This window comes from Puntigrus tetrazona, chromosome 8 (assembly GCF_018831695.1).
Source record: "Puntigrus tetrazona isolate hp1 chromosome 8, ASM1883169v1, whole genome shotgun sequence".
NCBI classification, from domain to species: Eukaryota; Metazoa; Chordata; class Actinopteri; order Cypriniformes; family Cyprinidae; genus Puntigrus; species Puntigrus tetrazona.
The window spans coordinates 20432335-20454557 of NC_056706.1; the positions used below are offsets into that span (position 1 = coordinate 20432335).

The 22223-nt window shown below is 38.6% G+C and overlaps 3 protein-coding genes and 1 non-coding gene across 4 annotated transcripts; 2 read left to right on the forward strand and 2 right to left on the reverse strand.

The window, feature by feature from the left end:
• The first annotated feature begins 713 nt into the window (after window positions 1-713).
• Window positions 714-6767, forward strand: tti2 (TELO2 interacting protein 2). Its single transcript, XM_043247207.1, has 7 exons — window positions 714-1550; window positions 2502-2688; window positions 3001-3093; window positions 3177-3361; window positions 5720-5863; window positions 5952-6108; window positions 6380-6767. Exons 1-7 carry the CDS (start codon window positions 922-924, stop codon window positions 6467-6469), a joined length of 1485 nt encoding a protein of 494 aa, XP_043103142.1. The 5' UTR covers window positions 714-921; the 3' UTR covers window positions 6470-6767.
• Window positions 6768-6927: 160 nt separating this feature from the next.
• On the reverse strand, window positions 6928-9574 carry mak16 (MAK16 homolog (S. cerevisiae)). The gene is made up of 10 exons (XM_043247209.1): window positions 9395-9574; window positions 9128-9177; window positions 8911-9020; window positions 8757-8821; window positions 8527-8678; window positions 8184-8238; window positions 7932-8006; window positions 7724-7828; window positions 7485-7550; window positions 6928-7392 (listed from the first exon to the last, which is right to left on the reverse strand). The coding sequence occupies exons 1-10, from the start codon at window positions 9407-9409 to the stop codon at window positions 7174-7176; spliced, it is 912 nt and encodes a 303-aa protein (XP_043103144.1). The 5' UTR covers window positions 9410-9574; the 3' UTR covers window positions 6928-7173.
• A 2459-nt stretch (window positions 9575-12033) lies between these two features.
• LOC122350589 (L-rhamnose-binding lectin CSL2-like) lies at window positions 12034-15291 on the forward strand. Its single transcript, XM_043247208.1, has 12 exons — window positions 12034-12171; window positions 12316-12351; window positions 12650-12694; window positions 12787-12916; window positions 13033-13142; window positions 13226-13270; window positions 13361-13496; window positions 13636-13751; window positions 14363-14407; window positions 14489-14627; window positions 14802-14911; window positions 15000-15291. Coding segments are annotated over exons 1-12 (945 nt in total). The 5' UTR covers window positions 12034-12140; the 3' UTR covers window positions 15002-15291.
• Window positions 15292-20696: 5405 nt separating this feature from the next.
• Window positions 20697-20797, reverse strand: LOC122351134. Its single transcript, XR_006251697.1, has one exon. It is a non-coding gene; the product is annotated as a small nucleolar RNA U13 (small nucleolar RNA).
• Between the last annotated feature and the right edge of the window lie 1426 nt (window positions 20798-22223).

The window sequence follows — 22223 nt, forward strand, 5'->3', positions numbered from 1 at the left end:
ATTTGTCTTTAAAATATGGTTGAAGTCTGCTGCCGAACATACTGCCAAGCATTTACGGTAAACTTAAATATACTTTAATGTCCTTTCTGGTGAAATGTATATGCCACATATTTAAATATATCTATAGTACGATATCAAATAACAGACTATAGTTAAAATAATACAACCACAAGTCAGTACATGAAAATGACAAGACAAAGACAAGCAAGACAAAAACACATCAAAGCATGATTTAGAATTCATATGAGTACAATTTAGGATCGGTTCATTTTGTCCCATAAATGCATGTGAAACAGTCTCGCAAGTGTCACGAGGCTTTTAACTGAATTCATATTACAGTGGTTTTTAGAAATATTTTGGACGGTGCACATTACAATAAATGCAGTGAACAACGTGAAAGCATAGCATGAGATGGCATGATAAAAGGTATTAAACTATATAATTAATAACATAAAACATAATAGCAATAATCAGCTTACTAGACAAAAAAAATGCAGAAGCGTTTATTCACTTAATTCCTGCACCTACCGCGCCACCTGTTGGGTAATGTATTGCATAAATGTAAAAATAAAAGCGAGCCAGCGTTTCTAAAATGTGTGTTAATTTGTATTTGCCTGTAAACGCCACTTTACAGTATTACTTCCCAGTTTGGCGAACAACACTTTTCTTACCTCAAGCGTAACAGCACGGGAACCTTGTGAACAGTCGCGTTTCTGGGGAACTATTTTAAGGTCGCACTTTCAAACAGAAGTGCGTACAGTGTTTGTGAGCAAATCGTTTCTCTCTAAGCTAGCTCGTGGAGCAGAGCCGTATTGTCGAAATGATTCCCAAAACGCAAGTTATAGCTGTTAAGCGTTATAGGAAATAGCTAGAAGCACTTTTGCCGTGCGGTTTTTGTATAGTAAAATGTGAGAGAGCGCGATGGACGTGGCGCACGTTCTCCGGGGGATGAAAACGGGAGGTACGGCGGAGTCCTGCGGCTCCGCTTTCGGCCGCATTCACGAGCGGCTCGAGCTGGAGGAAGCGCCGGGGGAGCGCGCGTTGATCCTCGGGCAGACGGCGGAGCTGCTCTCGCTCGCTCCGCTCGACTGGCTCTTCCCTGAAGCGCTGAACGCGGACCTGCGAGGCCAGTATCTGGGCTTGGTGAACGCACTCACTCGTTGCGCTGCCCTGCCGGTGTGCGACACGGACAGAGGCGCTTTGCCTGCCAAGAGTTACGAGGACATACCGGCCAAAGCCCAGGCGGTCAGCGCCGTGTTACTGGCGCTGTGCGCGCAGATCCAGAAGGCGCTGGAGCACCGGAACCGTCCGGATGTCGGCTCTCTAGCTCGCACGCTAGCCCCCAGCGTCTGTATATTCAGCGTCGCGCACCTGCAGGAGCAGCCTTGGAGCAGCGAGGCGTCCAGGACCGGCGCTCGGGAGCTGCTCGCGTCGGCGGTGTCCCTGACGGGCAGCGGGTCGGTGCAGGAGCTGCTGTCCGGAGCACCCGACCGGGGCCGGACTGGACTCCTCAGGCCGGTCCTCGACGCGCTGCAGCCTGAATTAACCAAGTACGTTTAGAAAGTCAGGGCATCGGCCTCTCTTAGCTGTGCAAAAATGAGCATTTTTAATAAAACTGTATTTTCTGTCAGCATGGCTAGTCAAGACGTATATCGTCTATAAGACACACTGATCAAAGTTTTCTTTTATTATTTATACTAGGGTGAACTTGGACGTTTATGTGCTACTTTAATAAAACTCTAATATTCCCATGCCTGAAAATGTTAAGGAAGGTAATTTAATATTAGCTATATTTCTATAGTGAATATAAATTATATTGCTGATTGGTTTTGTTCAGCATCAAAAATACAAAGAAGGCATGCACATCCCACAAACGCAATAAGGGTACAGGTGCGGGACAATAAATGGGCAAAAGAAACGTCCATAGGCTAATGTAACTGCTTTAAAAATAACTTTTAAATATTTCCAACGTTTTAACCATCAGGTCTTCTTCATTTGGTGCCTGATGAACATTTTTTGTACATGTTTTAATACATATTTTGGAACAGTTACATGATTGTGTCGATATTTTATATATATTTTTTTGCTTTAAGTAAAAAAATAATAATAATAAAAATATTTTATAAGTAATGTTAAGCTGTTTTTAGGTATTTTAAAATATTTGTTAACTCGGTAATACTCCATCAGCTAGAAAAAAAAAGTGAATTAGCAATTTATATACATCCAGTGGATTGGTTCAGACAGAAATATTTGTCATTAGTGAAATTGTCTAAGTGAAAAGTCCTCATTCAGTAACCACACAAAACACTGTGGAAAGCAAGTATGGAAATCCACTGCCCTACAAGCATTGTGCTTGTGTCCTAGTAATTTCCTTGCCATTGCGTGCATGATCAAATTAAGGAGTGTTTTTTCCTGAAGATCCACTATTCTTTAAATCACATGGCAGGAGCACATCAATATAAGGTAGTAAATGCCCTCAAGCTTGTGCTGTTTGTGTCCAGGGAGCGCTGGAAGCGTAACCAGGCGGTGAAGCACGTGTTCTGCTGGATGCTGGTGCAGGTTGAGCGGCCCTTTTTAACCGAATATCTGGAGAAGGTGTTCCCTCCGTCTCTGCTGATATCTGATGATTATCGCACAGAAAACAAAGTACTGGGCGTGCACTGCCTGCATCACATCGTTCTCAATGTGGTAAGTCATTCCCTGAAATACTGTCTATCTGCAAAAGACACGTCCGTGCAGAATCTAAACCTGCGTACAGAGCAGCGAAATGCTGCATCGTTAAGACACTGCTGATATGGAGGCAAAAGGCGATCCCGGAATATATTGATTTATCGGTGATAAACATACTCATTTAAATCCTGATCTTTGTCAGTCATCCTCAAAGTTTGTTCCTCTGAATTTGAATTGCTTTTATTGTGTTCCTGACATTCGTAAACAAGACATCAAGTCCTAGAAGGCATTGTAAGTTTTTGTAATACAGCTGATGTTCTCCTTTCTTAGCCCGCTGCTGATCTGAGGCAGTTCAACCGAGCTCAGGTGCTCTATCACGCCCTCTTCAATCACTTGCACACATCTGAAGCTGCACTCATACAGGTGACTCTTCCACCCGCACGGACCTTGTGTGTACTTGAACGCGGGTTTCATTATCCGTCTCACCTCGTTGCTGTTGTTTTCAGGTCGTGCTGCCCTGTCTTCTGGACTTGCTGTCGGTCCTTGAGAAACCTCCAGTGCACTCGGGCTTGCCGCGCAAACTGAACCACTTTGACTATGTGCTCCGGCACATCTTGACATACATGGAAATGGAGCACAAGCTTGACCTCCGGCGTGTTTATGCCGAAAATCTCGTCTTGTTTATTGAGAGGTGAGCACTCAAGTAGCCTTGTCGGTATTAGTAGCTTCAGTAGTTACTATAGAACGTTTAACCTGAAAGTATGTACAGTCATGTGAAAAAATTAGGACACCCTTTGAAAGCATGTGGTTTTATTGTAACATTTTTAATAAATGGTTATTTCATCTCAGTTTCAACAATACAGAGAGATTAAAGTAATCAAACTAAACAATGAAAACTGAAGAAAAGTCTTTTCAAGATCTTCTGTACATGTCATTCTACAAAAATGCCTATTCTAACTGAGGAAAAAGATAGGACACCCTTGCCCCTAATAGCGAGTGTTACCTCCTTTGGCTGAAATAACGGCAGTGAGACGGTTCACTCCTCAATGCAGAACTTTTTCAGCTGTGAGATGTTTGAGGGGTTTCTTGCACAGACAGCCCTTTTCAAGTCACCCCACAGCATCTCAATGGGATTCAAATCTGGACTTTGACTTGGTCATTCCAGGACTCTCCATTTCTTCTTTTTCAGCCAATCTTTGGTTGATTTACTAGTATGTTTTGGGTCATTGTCATGTTGCATGGTCCAGTTCCGCTTCAGCTTTAATTTTCTAACTGATGGTCTCACATGTTCTTCAAGCACCTTCTGATACACAGTAGAATTCATGGGGGATTCTATGATGGTGAGCTGACCAGGTCCTGCTGCAGCAAAGCAGCCCCAAACCATGACACTTCCACCTCCATGCTTCACAGTTGGTATGAGGTTCTTTTCTTGGAATGCTGTGTTTGGTTTACGCCAAACATGTCCTCTGCTCTTGTGTCCAAATAATTCAATTTTGGACTCATCTGTCCAAAGAACATTATTCCAGAAGTCCTGGTCTTTGTCAACTTTATCTCTGGCAAATGTCAGTCTGGCCTTGATGTTTCTGTTGGAAAGCAAAGGTTTCCTCCTTGCACACCTCCCATGCAAGTTAAACTTGTACAGTCTCTTTCTGATTGTAGAGGCATGTACTTCTACATCAACAGTAACCAGAGCCTGCTGTAGTTCTCGAGATGACACTTTAGGGTTTTGGAGACCTCTTTTAGCATCTTGCGGTCTGCTCTTGGGGTGAACTTGCTGGGGCGACCAGTCCTGGGCATGTTGGCAGTTGTTTTGAAAGCCCTCCACTTGTAGACTATCTTCCGGACAGTGGAATGGCTGATTTCAAAATCTTCTGAGATCTTTTTAAATCCCTTCCCAGACTCATAGGCTGCTACAATCTTTTTTCTGAAGTCCTCTGACAGCTCTTTTGCTCTCACCATGGTGCTCACTCTCACTTCAACAGTCAGGAGCACACCAAACTAAATGTCTGAGGTTTAAATAGGGCAAGCCTCATTCAACATGCAGAGTAACGATCTACTAATTATGTGCACCTGGTGTGATGTACCTGTGTGAGATCTGAGCCAATTTAAGAGGGAATACATGTGAGGGTGTCCTATCTTTTTCCTCAGTTAGAATAGGCATTTTTGTAGAATGACACAGATCTTGAAAAGACTTTTGTTCAGTTTTCATTGTTTAGTTTGATTACTTTTAATCTCTCTGTATTGTTGAAACTGAGATGAAATAACCATTTATTAAAAATGTTACAATAAAACCACATGCTTTCAAAGAGTGTCCTAATTTTTTCACATGACTGTATATTCTGTGACATTAATGTGTTATCAAAGATTTTCAGGCGATATCATACTAAAAATTAAAGATTGTAATCAGTTGTGCTACTCAGTCTCAAAAATTAGTTCTGTCAAACAATTAATCTTGTAATTAATATAAATGTATAGACATATTTAAAAAATATATTTTATATATGCATAAGTACACATGCATGTGGTATGTAAATAAAAACGTTTATTTTGTATGATATTAATCATTTGACAGCACTACAAAAAAGTAATCTTCGATACACGGTGTTTTAAATGTATTGTGTCCACTGGAAAGTCCAGCAAATATTTCAAATTTTATAACTTTTGACATTGTAAAAGTAGTGAGCTTTTTAATCAGAGTCACTTTTTATGATGAGCTGATTTAATTTAAGCTTTTATTCACATGTAAAAATTGTTTAATGCACAGTTCATCAAATAGCATCCATTTCTTTAATGTTAATTAGTAATAAAAACCATTTTGGCATCGCTGCAGTTGTTTGTAGCCAAGTGTTTCTAAAAATCTCACTTATTGCCTGTTCATATTTTTGGTGAGCTTTTATATTAAAAAAATAAATCATGTTGATGTATATTTATTACTATGTTGTACACTTCACAATATCATTAACTGACTTTATTAGCATAATTGTTATAATATTCCTCAACTTTAGCCCCTTTGACGTTCCAGTCTGGCATGTTGTTGTTGTTGTCTCAGGATGGGTATAGTAATCGTTCGTCACCTCAAGAGGCTGGAGAGGGTGATTGTGGGATACCTGGAGGTCTCCGATGCTCCGGAGGAGAAAGCCAGATTAAGTATCCTGGATGCTCTTCAAAAAACTCTACAGATTGCTTGGCCGCGGTGAGCATCCGTAGCGCTTTATAACAACGCTTGCTTTTGTCAGATGCATTTCGCAGCAACGCGCTGTGTCTTTCCTGTGTGTTTCTAGTATGGAGAAGAGAATGGGTTCACTAGCTCAGAGTCTTCTGAGGTTTCTGGTTGACATCTCGTCTGAGTCTTTACCCGCGCCGCTGAAAGAGCAGCTCATGACCCAAGCCTCCCACTGTTTACTGCTTCTCGACCACTGCTCTAAGGGAAAGCTACAGGTGAGAATGAACATTATTGTTATTATTATTATTCTTTGTGTCGAATCTTGTAGTTATAAGAGAAGGATTTTCAGACAGAGGGGTGAAACTGTCCCGTTTTATTTATGGTTCATTTGAAAGTTCGCAAGTGAAAGTAATACATTTATAAATCAGTAAACCTCTATACGAGTGACTTATTAGAATTTCATCACGGTTACAAAGTTAAGCATCTAGTTACTCTGATAAACGCCGCATCAAGCTGTTTTCTCTCTATCACTTTGTTTGTCTGCAGACTCTCCTGAGAGAGCTTGACAGCAGCTGTGTGTCTGAAGCTGTGCTGAAGTGCATCCAGACAGTCACCGCAGCTCCTCCGTATCAATAAACACTGCGAGGAGGTGCTATCTAAGGGAACTAGCTTTTTTTGTTTTATTTTTGTAAAAACCTAAATTATACAACCTTAAAGAGACTTGGATTCGCATGTTGTTAAAACATGCCGTAAAACTGGGACTGTGTTAATTGCTTTTTTTTTTTTTACTTTTAGTAAACAGTATTTATGGTAACAATAAGTCAAAAAATCCTTTTTGTTTCAACTGTCTTTACATTCCAACGCTTTGAAACTGAGATAATTTCACCTATGCATACCTTTAAAAATTAAAACAAATACCTGTGGTTTCACTGAACTGTCTACTTTTGAGTATTTTTTTATCTGAAAAAAGCCAGTGACTCACACTGGATACAACTTAATACTAATTAAACTTAAAGAAAATCTATAGAAAAAGGTTTTTAACTTTAGAACGCCAGCCACGGTCAAACTAACACACACTACTTAATGTGCATGCATGCCATTTCAAATAAAGTTTATTACACAATGGAACATTTTTTTTTATAAAACACTTACGCTTGCAGCAGCATAAGTACGGATGAGATCTCAATGTACAAACAATCCCACATTAGAGATTTGGAGAGGAGCGTACAAATACACACACACACCGGCGTACACTGATACTGAATAGAGGTGTTATATCAACGATCAGGTTTCATGGATTGAAAATGTTCCACGCAGAGAGTTACTCTGCAGTCCAGTCTTTATGTGGCCTTGCTTTTCTGAGCTGGTTCTGTCTCTTGCTCATATTCTATCTCTACATAGGCCCGTTTCTTCCTGATTGGGCCTTTGAGCGGAGCCTTTCCTTTCGATTTGGCCTTGGTCTTCTCTTCCTCTAACTCTTCTTCAGACTCCTCTTCCTCGCTGCATTCCTCCTCATCATCCTCTTCTTCGTCACTGCTGTCCTTCAGGTTGTTCATATCCTGTAAAACATGATCAGGGTTGAAAGTGTCAGTCTATGAGAGAAAAATTTCATTTAAAAAATCTAAACATTGTTTAAAGATTAAAATATTACCTCAAAATCACTGAGATCACTCTCTTCAAAGTCATCATCAGCAACATATTCTCTCGTTCCAGACTCCTGAAAGACAGAAATGAGATTGCGTATGTTAATAATAATAATAATAATTAAAATTAACCCCATCTAAGAGTGTACAAGTTGTTTTCTTTAAATTGTATTTATATTTTATACTGTATTTTTACAAAAATAAATGCAGCCTTGAGAATAAAAGACTTCTTATGAGAAGCTAATACCTCTTCTTCCCCTTCATCTTCCTCTTCCTCTGATTCGGTCTCCTCTTCCTGTTTCTCCATAGCTTTATCAAAAGCATGGATGGGGAAGTTGTATATATCTCCATACTAAGCAAAGGGGGAAATAAAACAACAACAACAACAAAACTTTAAATGCAAATCACTGATCTGGCACAAAAGCAGGAAAAAGATGTCCTAAAAAAGCCCGTACCGTTCCTTGTTTTAGACGGTCTAGGAGTTCTTTTTCTATGGCATTTTCCAGCTGAGCAGCAATAAGAGCTTTTTCCTGTTGGTGAGATGAAAAAAATTAGCAACACACATTTAACTCCCCATTCGATGCAAAGAGGTCAGTTTTTAAAAGAATGGGTTAAAAACTAAGGGGGGCCTGTTTAAACGCTCAAACTAAAAAAAAATACAAAAACGGGAATATATTGAATGCATGTTGGATCAGTACGTCACCCACCTCTCTCCTCTTTTCTCGCGTCTCTACTTTTCTACTGAGCGGAACCAACTTCCTCCTGTAAATTAAACAGACTTCATGTAAGAGATTATATATAGGGGCCTTGCGTTAATGCTGTTTAAACAATCCTTGTATGGCAGTTTCCAGAAAAAACAATGCAGTGCTGTTTTCAACATCGAATATCGGGCAAATCAGCCTATTAGAAAGATTTCTGAAGGACCATGAGTCACTGAAGACTGCAGAAATGATGCTGAATCCAACCTGGATCTAATGCAGGGCTGGGTCGTTCACTAAAGAGAGACGAAATGAATCAATCACAACATAAGCAAGTAAGAAAGACACTCACTGTCGCTTGAGTGTGAGTTTTCGGATCCGAATGAGATACTGAGTGATCTTGGTCAAGCGCTGTTTGCACTTGTGTCGGATGAACCTCGGCCAGTAGATCAGGTTCTCGTCAATCTGTTCCAAAGCCTTCGCGTAGTTTCTATCCAGTTTCACCTGAGCCAGAGCAGCATGGGTTTATTTAACACTGCCATGGGAAGGGCAGGAAACGGTGAAGGGGTCTAGTTCTCTTACCTTCTCCCACATGCGAGCCGGGAATGCTGCCCTCTCGATAACTTTCATGTAGAGGTAACACAGGCCTGAGGAAACACAGCACTCGGGATGATCAGTAAATAAATACTCTGAAACATTTTGTTTTGAAAAACCGGCCACCTTTCTCTTCTCGTACCTTTCTCTTCTCTTACAGTAGCGTACTGGCTGTTGGCGAGAGGACACGAGCTGCGATTGCAAAGGCCTGTGCTGTTGTATTCATTTCGACAGAACTGCTGGGTTTTCGTTCTTCAGAGACGACGAGAAATCAAAGAGTTAGACGACACGTTCGTCCACATACATACGAGAAACATCTGAACAGGGCAGTTTATAGCGGCGTAGTACTGTGCACTTACTTTACTTTGTAGGAACAAAATCTCTTATTACCGATAAGGTCCCATATAACCTTTAAAAGACAAACGATTCAATGTCAGAGGTGGTGACGGTGTGGAAATTCAACACTGAAAAGCAATCTGAACGTTCACGTGTTTTTTTTTTGTTTCAGTTATTACTGGTTCAGTCGCATTCGGTTCAGTCCAGATCACATTGAATTTATCCGCGTTGCTTGTCAGTAAGAACCGATGCGCTGTTTTCGTGAGCTTTCCTTAAAACGCTCTACTTACGTCGTCGTGTTGCATTCTGGCAGCTTCTTCGGGCGGTCCTCAATAAATATATGAATTCCGCCGCTACACCGATACAATGTGATTTACTACCAACTATTTTTGTGATCAAATAAATACCACATGGAAGTTTCAGGCGGCGGCCATATTAACAACATGAGCGTCCAAACTGCGTCTCGCGAGAAAAGCAATCTCGCGATACTAGCGGTGATAAACGAGGAGTAAAAACAAGCAAGCCAGATTAGTCAAAAAAGTTTTGTTTTTTTTTAGGCACTGTCCTTAATAATGTTTTTTTTGTTTTGTTTTGTTTGTTTTTGCGAAATGTACTTGTTTTTAATGCTGACAGTGTTGAGGAAAATGTTACTTTACAGTGGAAAATATTATATTATGCATTATTGCAATTATTTTAATGGACACATTTCCAAAAAAAAAAGTAATAGTAAAATGTGTCTTAAACACCAGTGCAACAGCCTTGGAGCAACTTATGGTAAATTAGACCTATTCTGCATTAAACAAATCACATAACATGAGGAGCATTTAAAACAATCATTTTTAGTCTTTAAGTGAATCAAAAGCGTGTATTTAAAAATTATTTTAAAGTCTAACGTTAAACTTTACAGGCTTGCATAAGCATCCAGCAAACGCGACAAAGTGTGCTTTACTACAAGAACAAACACCTCACACGAGATAAAGATTTTAACATCTTACAGTAATGCAGTGATAGAAAGTATGTGTGTTTGCTAGTACTTAAACTAACCACTAGGTAACAGTAGTGTCACACTTAAACAGATCTTATAAATCGAGTATTTTACTCTTGTAGGACAGTGTTGAAGTGATTGCACTGGTTTCCCAGGTTTTTCTCAGCAGGCATGGGACTTTGCCTGTGTGGCAACAGATGAAACTCTTGTTCATGGGTTGTAAGACGAGGGAAATGTTTCACTGATTTGTGTACTGGGTCACGCAGTTACAAATGCAGTTCAGTTGCCACTTAATTTTGTTTGCACGGATGAGAATGTCTTTATTCAATTCACGTCCTGCAAGCATGTTTCAGGGAGAATAAGGCTATATTTGAGGAAAAACAAAGGTGATTTATTAACTTTGACTGACAGTACATTGTATAAATATTGACTTGCCAGAGTCCTAACATGCTTTATTGGATCGAGCGTATGAAATATTGCTTGCAAAACACCAAAATTATAATGACTAATAATAATATAATGACTAACACTCTATTCTACTCAAAAATACACTGCTTTAATTTTGATTTTTAGAAAGCATTCTGAAGTAGTTTCACAAAATCTTTTATTATTGAGGCTTTTATTATTTCCTAGATATGCAGTTGACCCATTTACTTTTAGATGGGTTTGTCTATTGCATTTGAAGCAAAGAAAGGGTGCTTTATAAAGCCTGTTTCACAATAATAAGACTGTATAAATATTGATCAACTTCAATATCCGTCAGATCTAGCATGTGACAGCAAGATACAGATACCGGTTAAACATGCAAATATGGGGAAAACTAGATGCAGTGTTTGCCAGATAGGTGATATATCACAGGCGTTATGGGAGGCGTTTTGGTGACTGCACAGTTCCTAAATGTACTAATTGTTACTAATTGCTTTTTAAAATCAGTATGTTACAGTAAATAAAGTGATATAACTGATATAACACAACTCAGAATAAACAGTTTAGGAAATACAGTTCTGATAGAGAAGCGATGTATGACTTTGCTAGCCATTTTTTTCAAGAGATAAGAGTCGGAAAAATAATGAGAAGATGCCTGTAGACGAATAAAACTTCCTGAAGACCCGTTTCTTTGTCCTCTCCACTTCAGCTCTGATGCCTTTGACTCTTTTAGTAGACAGCTTCCAGACGGCTGAGACAAGAAATGCTACACCGTCCCATCAGGATGTAAACATACCCACGCTTTTTATTACGCCGCGGCCTCTGGAGGAGTTTCTGATCAAGGACTTCCCTCAATATCCAGGGCATTCAGACTTTTTGTGGGGGAAAACATCATGGTACAGCATTTGGTTTAGGCCTATGCCTCTATCCTTTGCTCTTTCGTTTGCTGTGGTCGTCATATAAGTATTTTATTTTCAGAGTTGTTTTTTTATACAGACAACACAACATAAATCACTGAGTGCGCTTGATTCAGTTGAGCTGAAATATCACTCCTGATCACGTCTTCCATCAAGAGGATGGGGGACCTGCAGGCGCCGGTTAGAGTTTGGTCCGGCTGAATCTCACGTTACCTGGAGCCGCCGGCCTGGAGATGTGCCCGAGGTTCACCCCAGTCCTTTCTGAGATCAGGTGGTGAACCTGCAGGCTGGAGGTGAGCTGTGCCCCGCGGGGAGTCAGAGCTCATTCCACTCAGAGTGGGGCCTCCTCTGGCCCCTGGCACCCCACGCCCCTCTTGCAGACATTTGCAGAGCTTGCAAGATCTTCACAAGATTTTACAGTCTTCGAGCAGAGCCTGCATGTGTTTCTATGTTTTAGGCAAATGGCCGACGACCGGCTCAACGTTTTAGGCCTCAGTTCAGATTGCGGCGTCGCTTCTCGGCTCCTCGGTTTTTTTCACTTCAAATTTTTCTTTGAAAATATTTGCACTCATATCCAGGAAGTTCCTATAACAGTAAGTGTTTGCACGGATATCTTTACTAAGAAAACATTTGAAGAGTGATTTCTATTTGAACTGTATAAATAGGGATCGACTCATCAGAGGCTAGACTAGCAGTGACGGCAGAATCATGTTCTCTCTCAGCATCCGTCTGCTCAGCCGTAAGTTTCTTTATCTGATTAAACCAAAAAAAATCAGATGCGCAGTGGTTGTAGCTATCCACATGGCTCTGTTCTGGTTTAATTTAGGTTTGAGAATAGTGTGAATAGTGTGCATAGCATTTATCTTCTGTTGCTGTTTTACAGTGGTGCTCCTGAACTCCAGATTGCTGATATCTGCAGGTAAGCCATGAATCACATCAACTATCAGTAGTTAAGCAAAGGCTACTAGACTGTAAAGTGTTGTTGTGTTGTGGTGGGACGATATCACTATATGTTTTTAAATTATTATTGTTAACAGTATTAGTTCAGGTTATAAAATGCCATGTGGCATAACTAGCCAAAAGCATAACATTTATCATCATTCATTTTTATTAGTTAGCGTTTTTCATTGTAGTACCTGGATTTTATTATTATCTCCCCTGTGGTTTGTCACTGTGTTACCAATGAAAAGTAATACTTTGAAGCTTTCCTTTTTCAGAGACTGTAGTTACGTGTGACGGGTTTGTTCAGCGTCTCAGCTGCGGTAAGATGCTGTCGCGTCACAGTACTCAAGTTGATCTGATATGTGGTTGCTGACAGTAGTCCATGAAGTAATGTTGTTGTTGTTGTGTTCAGATGCCGGTGTGATCAGTGTACAATCAGCTACATGTGGCCGCACAAGCAGACAGATCTGCAGCGTTGGACGACCGCCATCAGAAACATCTAACACTCAGTGTTCAATGGATGTGCCTGCCGTCTTTAAACGGTAAACAGTTTCTGTTTTTGACTCCAGACAGAAGAGTTGCGAGTAGAAATATGACTCTGTTGCTTACTTACTAGTGTGTATTTCATTATATTAGTTATGTCATGATCTTTAAACAGGTGTAATGGACTGAGAGAGTGTGAGGTAAACACTCAAGGACTTGCATCAAGAGATCCATGTTTTGGCATCTATAAGTACTTCACCACCGATTACATCTGCGTCCCGGCAGGTTTGAACTTTTTTCTGTCTCTCTTCGTCATGTACTTCTCTATCATTTCCTTCTCTGTGTAAATGTCTTCTGACATCTTCCAGAAACAACCGTGGCTTGTCATTACGGATACAGTTATTTAAAATGTGGTGAGCGATTTTTCCACATCTCACACTTTGTTTCAAGACATTGAGTCACGTGGATTTCTTTATGTAATGCTATTTCTAATCCCTATGTAGAAAATGGTAGGATTCAGATAAATACAGCGAACTATGGACGTACAGATAAAACCACCTGCTCTGAAGGACGTCCCTCCAGTGAGCTTCAAAACACCAACTGCTTCTCCCCGAATGCACTGGCTCCTGTGTCCAAAAGGTAGGTAGATAGCCAGATAGATAGATATGTGTTTTTTAAAGCATTCAGGGGGCATTTAGAAATGATGTTTAATGCTAACATTAGAGCTAGGATGAAGATATAAAAACTAATGCAAGCCTTCCTTTTTTGACACGTAAAGCTGCAACGGCCTGGAAAGCTGCGAGGTGTTTGCAACACATACAGTCTTCACTGATCCATGCTTTGGCACATACAAGTACCTCGCTATCTCCTATTTTTGTCTTCCACATGAAGTTCGTGAGTATTTATTATCATTCATATTAAGAGACTTTTGTAACAACAGCTTAATTTAGTCCTGCACGCAAGTCAAAGTTCAAATGTATTTCTTTCCTGCATGCTCAAAAAGTATATTTTTAAAAGGCCACTTCTTATGGATATATATATACTTCAGCAGAATGTACTGTGAATGTAATGTGGTGTTTTTTTGACATTTGATTGTATGCTAATTACAGTTAAATGGAAATTAATTATAAATTATATTCAATTAGCTGGACTTAAGAGTGTTGTATTTTATTATCCACTTACTGTAAGTCCATCGCTATTTAATGATTGCTTCTGATATCTTTGAAATATGACATAAGAAGTTTAATCAAATGGTCAAATGAGATATTTTAACAAAGCATAGGCTACTTGTGTTAAGAAACCGTCACGAAGAGTGACTAAATATTATATTATCTAATACACACTGTACTGTAGAAGTGCACATTCATTACTAAGTGCACTTCTTTTTTACAAGGCAAAGGACAGGAATAAACTATTCCTCATTTCTACTCATAGGCTTTTAAAAGTCATCACAGTACACAAATCTAATAAAAACTATTATTTCTTTACCTCTCCGTTTACTTCAGGTTCAAGTTTGGTCTGTGAGCACGAGACAAGCTCCCTGACCTGTGGTATGTATTCTGGTCTCATTTTTAATGTTGGATTAAACGATGCATTATAGGGCGTATGACAGAATGTGAAAATGTTTTCAGATGAGGGGACGGTCATTCACATCCAAAGCGCTAACTACGGCCGGACTGACGGCAGCACATGCTCTACTGGACGTCCTGCTTCTCAGATCGCCAAAACCGACTGCTACGCCTTAAACTCACACTCAGTAGTCGCTAGTGGGTCAGTTTATTTAAAGATTTTTTTACTTGTAATATACCCTGCAGAAATACAACACAAGACCAGATAACACTGGCTTAGTCTAAGCATTTTCTCTTTACAGTGAGGACTTTAATTGTAATACAAGTTTTAAAATTAGGTGTCTGTTTCATGAAAGTGTATGTTATTGCGGTGTAGATGCGAAGGAAAAGACAGCTGCTCGGTTTCGGCCTCCAACAGTGTCTTCTCAGATCCGTGTGTCGGTACATTCAAGTACCTGTACATCTCATACTCCTGCGTGTCTCAGTGTAAGTGTTACTGTACGGACCAGGGATAAGTTACTGATGAAATCTGCTTGGGTTTTACCCGTGAACTCACTCCTGTTTGTGTTCGCAGAGAACGACGGCGGGTCTTGTGGATTTGGGCTCTTTATCAGCATCTCTTCTATTTTAGGTGTGCTCAAAAATGTCTGCTTCTTATTTGTTAACACGTCTTTTATTATATATTTGCCATATTTCCTCTTGCAGAAAAGGGTAATGGATGAATACTAGCATACTGATACAGATTCAGTTGTTGTGTGCAGATGAAATCAGCGTCTTTGATTCTTATATGATTAATTTTACTATAGACCTTGCTTATACACTATTTTGTGGGGTTTTCCATACAATAAATGCTTTGCAAATGACAATGATGTGTGTGTCTTAAAGCGAGTTTTAGATAAAAAATATAGAAAGGCTAATCATTGTTCATTTAGATCAGTGGTTCCCAACCTTTTTTAACTCACAGCCCACACAACCAAACACATATGTTTCCGCGGCCCACTGCAAAAAAATTTAAATGAACCTGTTATTTGTGTCGGGTTAGTAACTGAGCTCCCACACATGTGAAACCTAGCGCTAGGTACTCGCTGCTATATTTTCTTCTTTTAGGTTTATTTTGAGTCTTTTCTGTGTCCCGCTTACTTGTAGATGAAGTATTTTCCCTTTTCAGCGATCCCGTTGTCAACCATTTATCCATGTTTACATCTGTTTTGGCATGTATGCAGCAAAAATATGTTACATAGCCTAAATCGGCGGGTTGTTTTTAAACCAATCAACGACCTGGAATAGTGAACGCATAGTAACAGTTTATTATTATTTTTTGTTATTTAATTAATTATGATATTTAATTATTACTACACATTTTTACGTACATTAGCAATATTATTATTTCTATTGATAATAACTGGCGGCCCCCCTGCAATACCGTTGCGGTTATGTATATATTAACTATGTATTCCATTACTTTTGAAAATTTGTGTGGTTCATCAGGCTCTGAAGAAATATAGAGGTGACTATCAACACCATAACAGCTAAAGTTAACACCGTGTTTTCTGATGACATCTCCCACAGGTAACTTAAAGCTAACAGATAAAGTGTGAAAAGCAATGGTTCTAGTACCGAGCCTTGAGGTACTCCATACTGCACTGGTGATTGGTATGATACCTCTTCATTCACTGCGACAAACTGATGACGGTCAGTATGATGTAAACTATGCCAGTGAATCTACAATAAGGCCAACATCGTTTTCTAGTCTATTAAAAAGAATATTGGAGTCAATAGTTTCAGATGCACTGTTAGAGAGAGATACAACCGCAATCGGATGATAAGAGCGGGTCATTTGTAACTTTTAATGTTAGTAAAGTCACGTTTAATATTATATCAGCTCTGACTAAGAGGCACGATAAAAAACGGCACAACCCAAAAATGAAGCAAGCATGTCAGAACAGACGTGATTCGTCTACACGGTAGTAACTGAGCGTAGCGTGGAAGAAAAAAACATCCGACATATCAAGTGTCAAGTCTGACCAGGGGAGAACTAGTTTGTTATCACTTTTAAAAAAACTGTGCCAATAAATAACTCTCATTTACAGCTTTCTACGTTAATTTATTTTTACAGCGCACTGTAAACCCGGATAAGTTCTACAAACTCAAAAAGGTTGAGGCAACTGATTGGCAAAATGTTTTTTAATGTTTGCAAACTTAAATACGATCAGTAAGCAGCGGAGATGTGCAGTCCAGGGGTCAGACAGGAAAAGTCCTGCCATATATTTATTCCAGCTATAAATTCAGCAGCTGATTTCAACCAATTCATTCCTTTCGAGATACAAGCAAAGTCTCGAGCCAAATCCCGAGTCCTCAAAGATAATTAAGTGACTAATTAAGTGATGATTGAGCGTTACTGATGAACACCTGCTGTCAATGAGAATTTATTGCTTTAAATGGTGCTACCATCATGGAGATCAGTGATTGCTTTAGTTGAGCTCATCCCTTAGCTTCTCTTTTCAATGATCTCTCTCTGAAATGCTGTGTGTGTTGTTAAGAGATTGAAATGACAGAGTCATGTAGTCATAAGCTGTTAGTTGATTTTATGTGATGAGTTAATCAGGCTTGGTTATTTTTAGATGTTATTGTCTAAGTTTTAACTAACCAGTCTTCTGAAGTTAAAGCACGTGAGCAGAAAAAGCTATTATTTATAAAGTAGTGTATGTAACACATATATATTTTGGGACATCAGTGTTATATAGACACATACAGACATTAAGAAGCAGTTTATGAATCTCAGCAATGGTGACCAAAAAAATGCTTCATGCTGGGTAACTGGCTAAAAAAATCCCCACCATGCACTGCTGGGGATCATAAGTGTTGAAACAGATATTAAACATTGAAGTATTATATAGGTGTTATTTTTTTTTATTTATTTTTTTTTATAGTTCAGTAGCCCAATAATAGCCCAACTAAGCCAAGGTAGCATTTTATATTTTAACCAATAAAACATCACCATCTGATGCTCTGTAACTCTCATTAAAAGCAGGTGTTCATCAGTAACGCTCAATCATCATTTAATTAGTCACTTAATCATCTTTGAGGACTCGGGATTTGGCTCAAGACTTTGGCTGGAATTAACATATGGCAGGACTTTTCCTGTCTGACCCCTGGACTGTACATCTCCGGGGCTTACTGATCATATTTAAGTGTGCAAACATTAAAAAAACAGTGTCAGTCAGTCATGTCAAATGTTTTGAGTCAGTAGACCTTGTCCGTGTACAGCGATGCATGTTACTGTTATACTTCCCTGGAAATTTCCTCTGCTCCGGTCTCTTCAAACTGTTTGAGTGTAAAATGCTAGTATTCGTATGAAGTCAGTGGGGCCCTGGCTGCGGCGTCATGACCTTTGTTTTTCCTTTGTTATGGGAAAGCTTTCTTTACTCTGAATGTATGATGATAGAGTCTGAATGGAGGGAACTGAACAATGATTCAAGCTGCAGTTAAAGCAGGTTTAACAAAGTTCAAACGCACAAATGTTTAGAAAAAGCATCAGTGAGTTTCCACATAAATTGGCATCACTTTAAATTCTTCCATGAATGCTGCAATTCATCTGACTGTTAGAAATAACCATCACAGCAGTGTTACACAACTTGCACCCACAGCGTTACAGTTCATTAAGGGAAATAAATGTATTGCAGTCCAGGGATGTATTTACCTTTAAAGCTCGTGCAAAACCATTTCACCTAGATTTCTAGGTTCTGGTCTGCTTGCAGTAGTTTTTGGATTATTATATTCATATGCAACATATTGTCGACTTTTATGGTATAAGTTTGAAGTGAACTCCCTTTATTCGTGGTCAGCGGGAGGTCAGCAATGACGTGTTAAATATCAGACAGCAAGTTGTATGAATACGGCTGGACTCAGTCGATGGCAATTTCAGAGGCAACATTTCGACCTTACAACATGATCTCTCTCAGTGTCATCATATTTACCTGTAAGTTTTTACTTTTGATTTAAAATCAATTCTTATTTCAGATTTTGAATTAAACTGTGCATTTAGCATATTTAGCATTATCTCAGGACATATCTGCCAGTAAGAAAAGGGAGGAAGCTTTGGGTGTCGCAAAAAAGTCAACCTTTGTTATATACACACAAACTACATGTTACACATTTAATTCACTTATTATAAGATTTGAGGGACAACAGTGCTGTATTGAATCTGAATGACAGATTAGACCACATGCTAAAAACAAATATACTGTATGAATTATGAAAATCATCTGAATTTATTTTAAGGTTAAGTTTGCAGTCAACTTGGTTTTTTTTGCATCATTTCTTTTTTTTTTTTTTTCATTTCTGGATTAAAATTCATTGTAATATTTTTTTTTGAAAATGGTCAGTGTGATACATATCTTCTGATTGCATTTTTAATTAATGTTTAAAAAAAGAAACATTTTTAATCGAAAGCAATATTACATAGTTTAGCCCAATCTTTTATTATGTTGTAGAAAAAAAAAACAAAAAGCCCCACTGATTATTATTTAAAAACCTGTATATCAAAGTTAAGCCAAGTCACCGTTATTTATATAGCGTTTCTTTACAATACACATTGTGTCAAGGCAGCTTCACAGCATGAAAAGGGAAATAGTGTTTTGAAATAGTGTGTTGAAGCAATGTGTTTTTCTCTTCTGAGCAAACAAAACCAGCCGTTTACATCGAGACGGCAGCAGAGTCAGATCGTCTTGTCCCAAAGGTCACTGGGATTCTTAAAATATCAGATCATTTGGCCTTTTCGTGATATGACAAGGTTATTAAGTGCAATATTTATGAATTAATAACATATGCACAGAATACTATAAACAGAACAACCGGCAAAATGTGATGAAGATGGAACAAAGACTGACAGAAAACAGGCTCAGTATGCAGCGATACAAGCCGGTGAAAGTAAGGAGACATTAATTAATCAAACAGGGAATAACCATGATAACAAACGCTAGCAAACAAGCCAAACTTGGTCTACCTTGACACTAGTGACAATAGAAAGTAACACGATGGTTGTGTGTTCAAAAGAGCTACATAAACACCATCAGAGTAAAGCATGTGATAATACATCAATTATGTGAATATGACATTATATATATATATATATATATATATATATATATATATATATATATATATATATATATATATATATATATATATATAAAAAGATGGGCAGATGGAAAATGTTCGAAGTAACATAATATAATAATGTAAAAGTAAATAAAGTACAATTATAGCTCTGGTGAGTCAATATTTATACAATCTGGTCTCATGGCAATAACTTTTTAAACAGACATGAAATGCATACCAATAAGCATACTGCTGCATTTTTATTCACTATAAATGAACACTCAGAAGCAGGAACTCCGATGGCTTTTATCCCTTTTCCCACAAACTGACAGTTTTGATTAATAAAGTGTAATTCTCACACAATTACTTGAGGAATATCGTGTCATGACTTCAAAACAATATTAATATGCTGGGAGAAAACTGATGCTTTTGAACATCCAGCTTCATATCTGTGTGTTTTCATAGGCAGTAGGTTCATTCGGTCTGGCCTCTTCAGTCGTCTATAAGCATCTCGCCTGCTTTAAAAGTGCTGAAACTTCTTAACTGTTGACGCATCTACTGCTGTTTTGCTTTCCTCTTGTAAAAATATGGCAAAAATATAATGCTAACAAGTGCTAAATAAAGCTTTGATTCTCGTATTTTTTATCAACCTTTTGCATCATGTTGGGATTTCCCTTCAAATGCTCTGCAAATGAGACGTGTGTCTCCTTAAAGATAATTTGTCGCGAAAACCAGCTTTACTTTATTATTTAGCATTAGGATAAAGTATTTTACCAACAGACATTTTAACAATAAAGAGCCGGTTATTCTTTTAACATAGGAATTAAAATAGCTTGAAGCAACCGCGTTTGGCAACTTATTATTTTTTTCTGCTGCTTGAATATAAGCTGTTTTAAAATGTATTTTATTCTTGTAAAACAAAAAGTTACGTTAACTGACAGGACTGGAAGCACAAATCACTTCAAGTAATACAGTGCTTCGCGTTATAAATAAAAAACACACACAAACTTCAATGAACCTCGTGTCTCTGCCGCTTCTGAGCCGCGAAAACACAGCATAGCTCAACTTAAATTATTATTGTTGCACGCAAAACTACATGCAATCTTTCACAGATGGCATCGTCTATGTAATTAATATTAATAAATCTGTATTATCATTTGACAATTTTGTGGATCAGATAGTTTACGCACCATTGCAACAAGGTAAGCTGGCGGCGCGTCTCACAACGTAATGTGAGTAAACCAATCATCATGTTCTTTCTACCGAAAGGATCGGAGATCTAACGCTAACGCAGGTCTATTCCTATTCAAGACACAGCTTTCCGCACGGTGGTGACACACTTAAGTCCGTGCTTTGCTTTTTAACGTTAAACGCTTCTTGTCAAGTGATACACACATACGTACGCAAGCAAGCGTGGAAACGGTATTTATATTTGTGTGAAATAACACGAAATCCGGTACGTATTTAATCATAATCACGAGAGGGGCATGCTGGGAGCTTTTCATTGGTTGCCCGTTAACCTTTCACTCGAAGCTCTTAGTGAAGGCGAGCTCACGCCGAATCTGAATCCAGGGAGCTCTGAAGTCCACAAGCTGAAGCGTTTAAGTGTTTAACGCTTTTTACAGTTTGGTGTGTCGTGATTACGATACGGCTCGGACGCGGCTCTTGATAGCAGAGCTTCCGGCGTGCAGTCCCCGCCCCTGTTTGGAGATCTCCAGGCAGACGCTTGAAACATGGCGGAGGACACGAGCAGCACTGCCGTTTTCACTAATACACTTTGTCTCGGAGTAGCCAATGTAGTGTATTTACAGGCTAGATACGAAAGTGGTTGCAATATGAATGCATTCAAAGCGCATTGTTTTATAAGCAGCGAAACAAGCATGCATTTGACCGAAATTGTAGAATATATATTTATTTTTAAGCCTGAACGTCCTGTACAGAGCACGTTCAGGGCTTTTCAGGGACACCAGATGTTTGGACGTTTGGTCATGTCACCTTCTCCTAGGTCTTATTATATTTCGTGATTGTGCATTAAACTCCTGAAAAAAATCCTGAAACTTGGTGATAAAATTGTTTTTTTTTTCTTACACTCCAAATAATGTAGTGATATGAAGAAAAAAAATATTCAATTTCTCAGGAGGATATAATTAAATACTATTTTTATATTATGAACGGTGACTAGTTTTCTTTTTCTTTTCTATTAGGGGTGAGAAAAATGTATCTTTTGAAACCTTAAAATCTATTAAGAGCATATTACATGACCTTATTCTACATCCCTATAGCTAAACTACCTACTAAATATAAGCAGCAAATAGTAGATATAAACATTTTTCATTCATTCTTCTCAACAAACAGATCACTATAAAATATCAACTTATTTTCAGCACGCTGTTTCTGGTTCTAGTACATGGAGTGGAGCAGGCTCTAAACATCAGTTGCAAAAACTTGCTAACTACTATATTAAGGTGATTTGCAAAGAAAAAAATATATACTCTATATACCCTTATAATCACTTCTTCTGTAGGTAAAATAAATGTCTAACCTCATTTGTTTGTATTGTAGGCTTATAAGCCTATATGCATTTATGTACTTCAATGTATTCACACAGTAAGTCGGAGCAGAAAGAGAAAGCTAGCTTTAGTCATTTAAGTTATTACCACTTAATTTAGTTCTAAACACTTCAGTGTCCTCTTTCAAA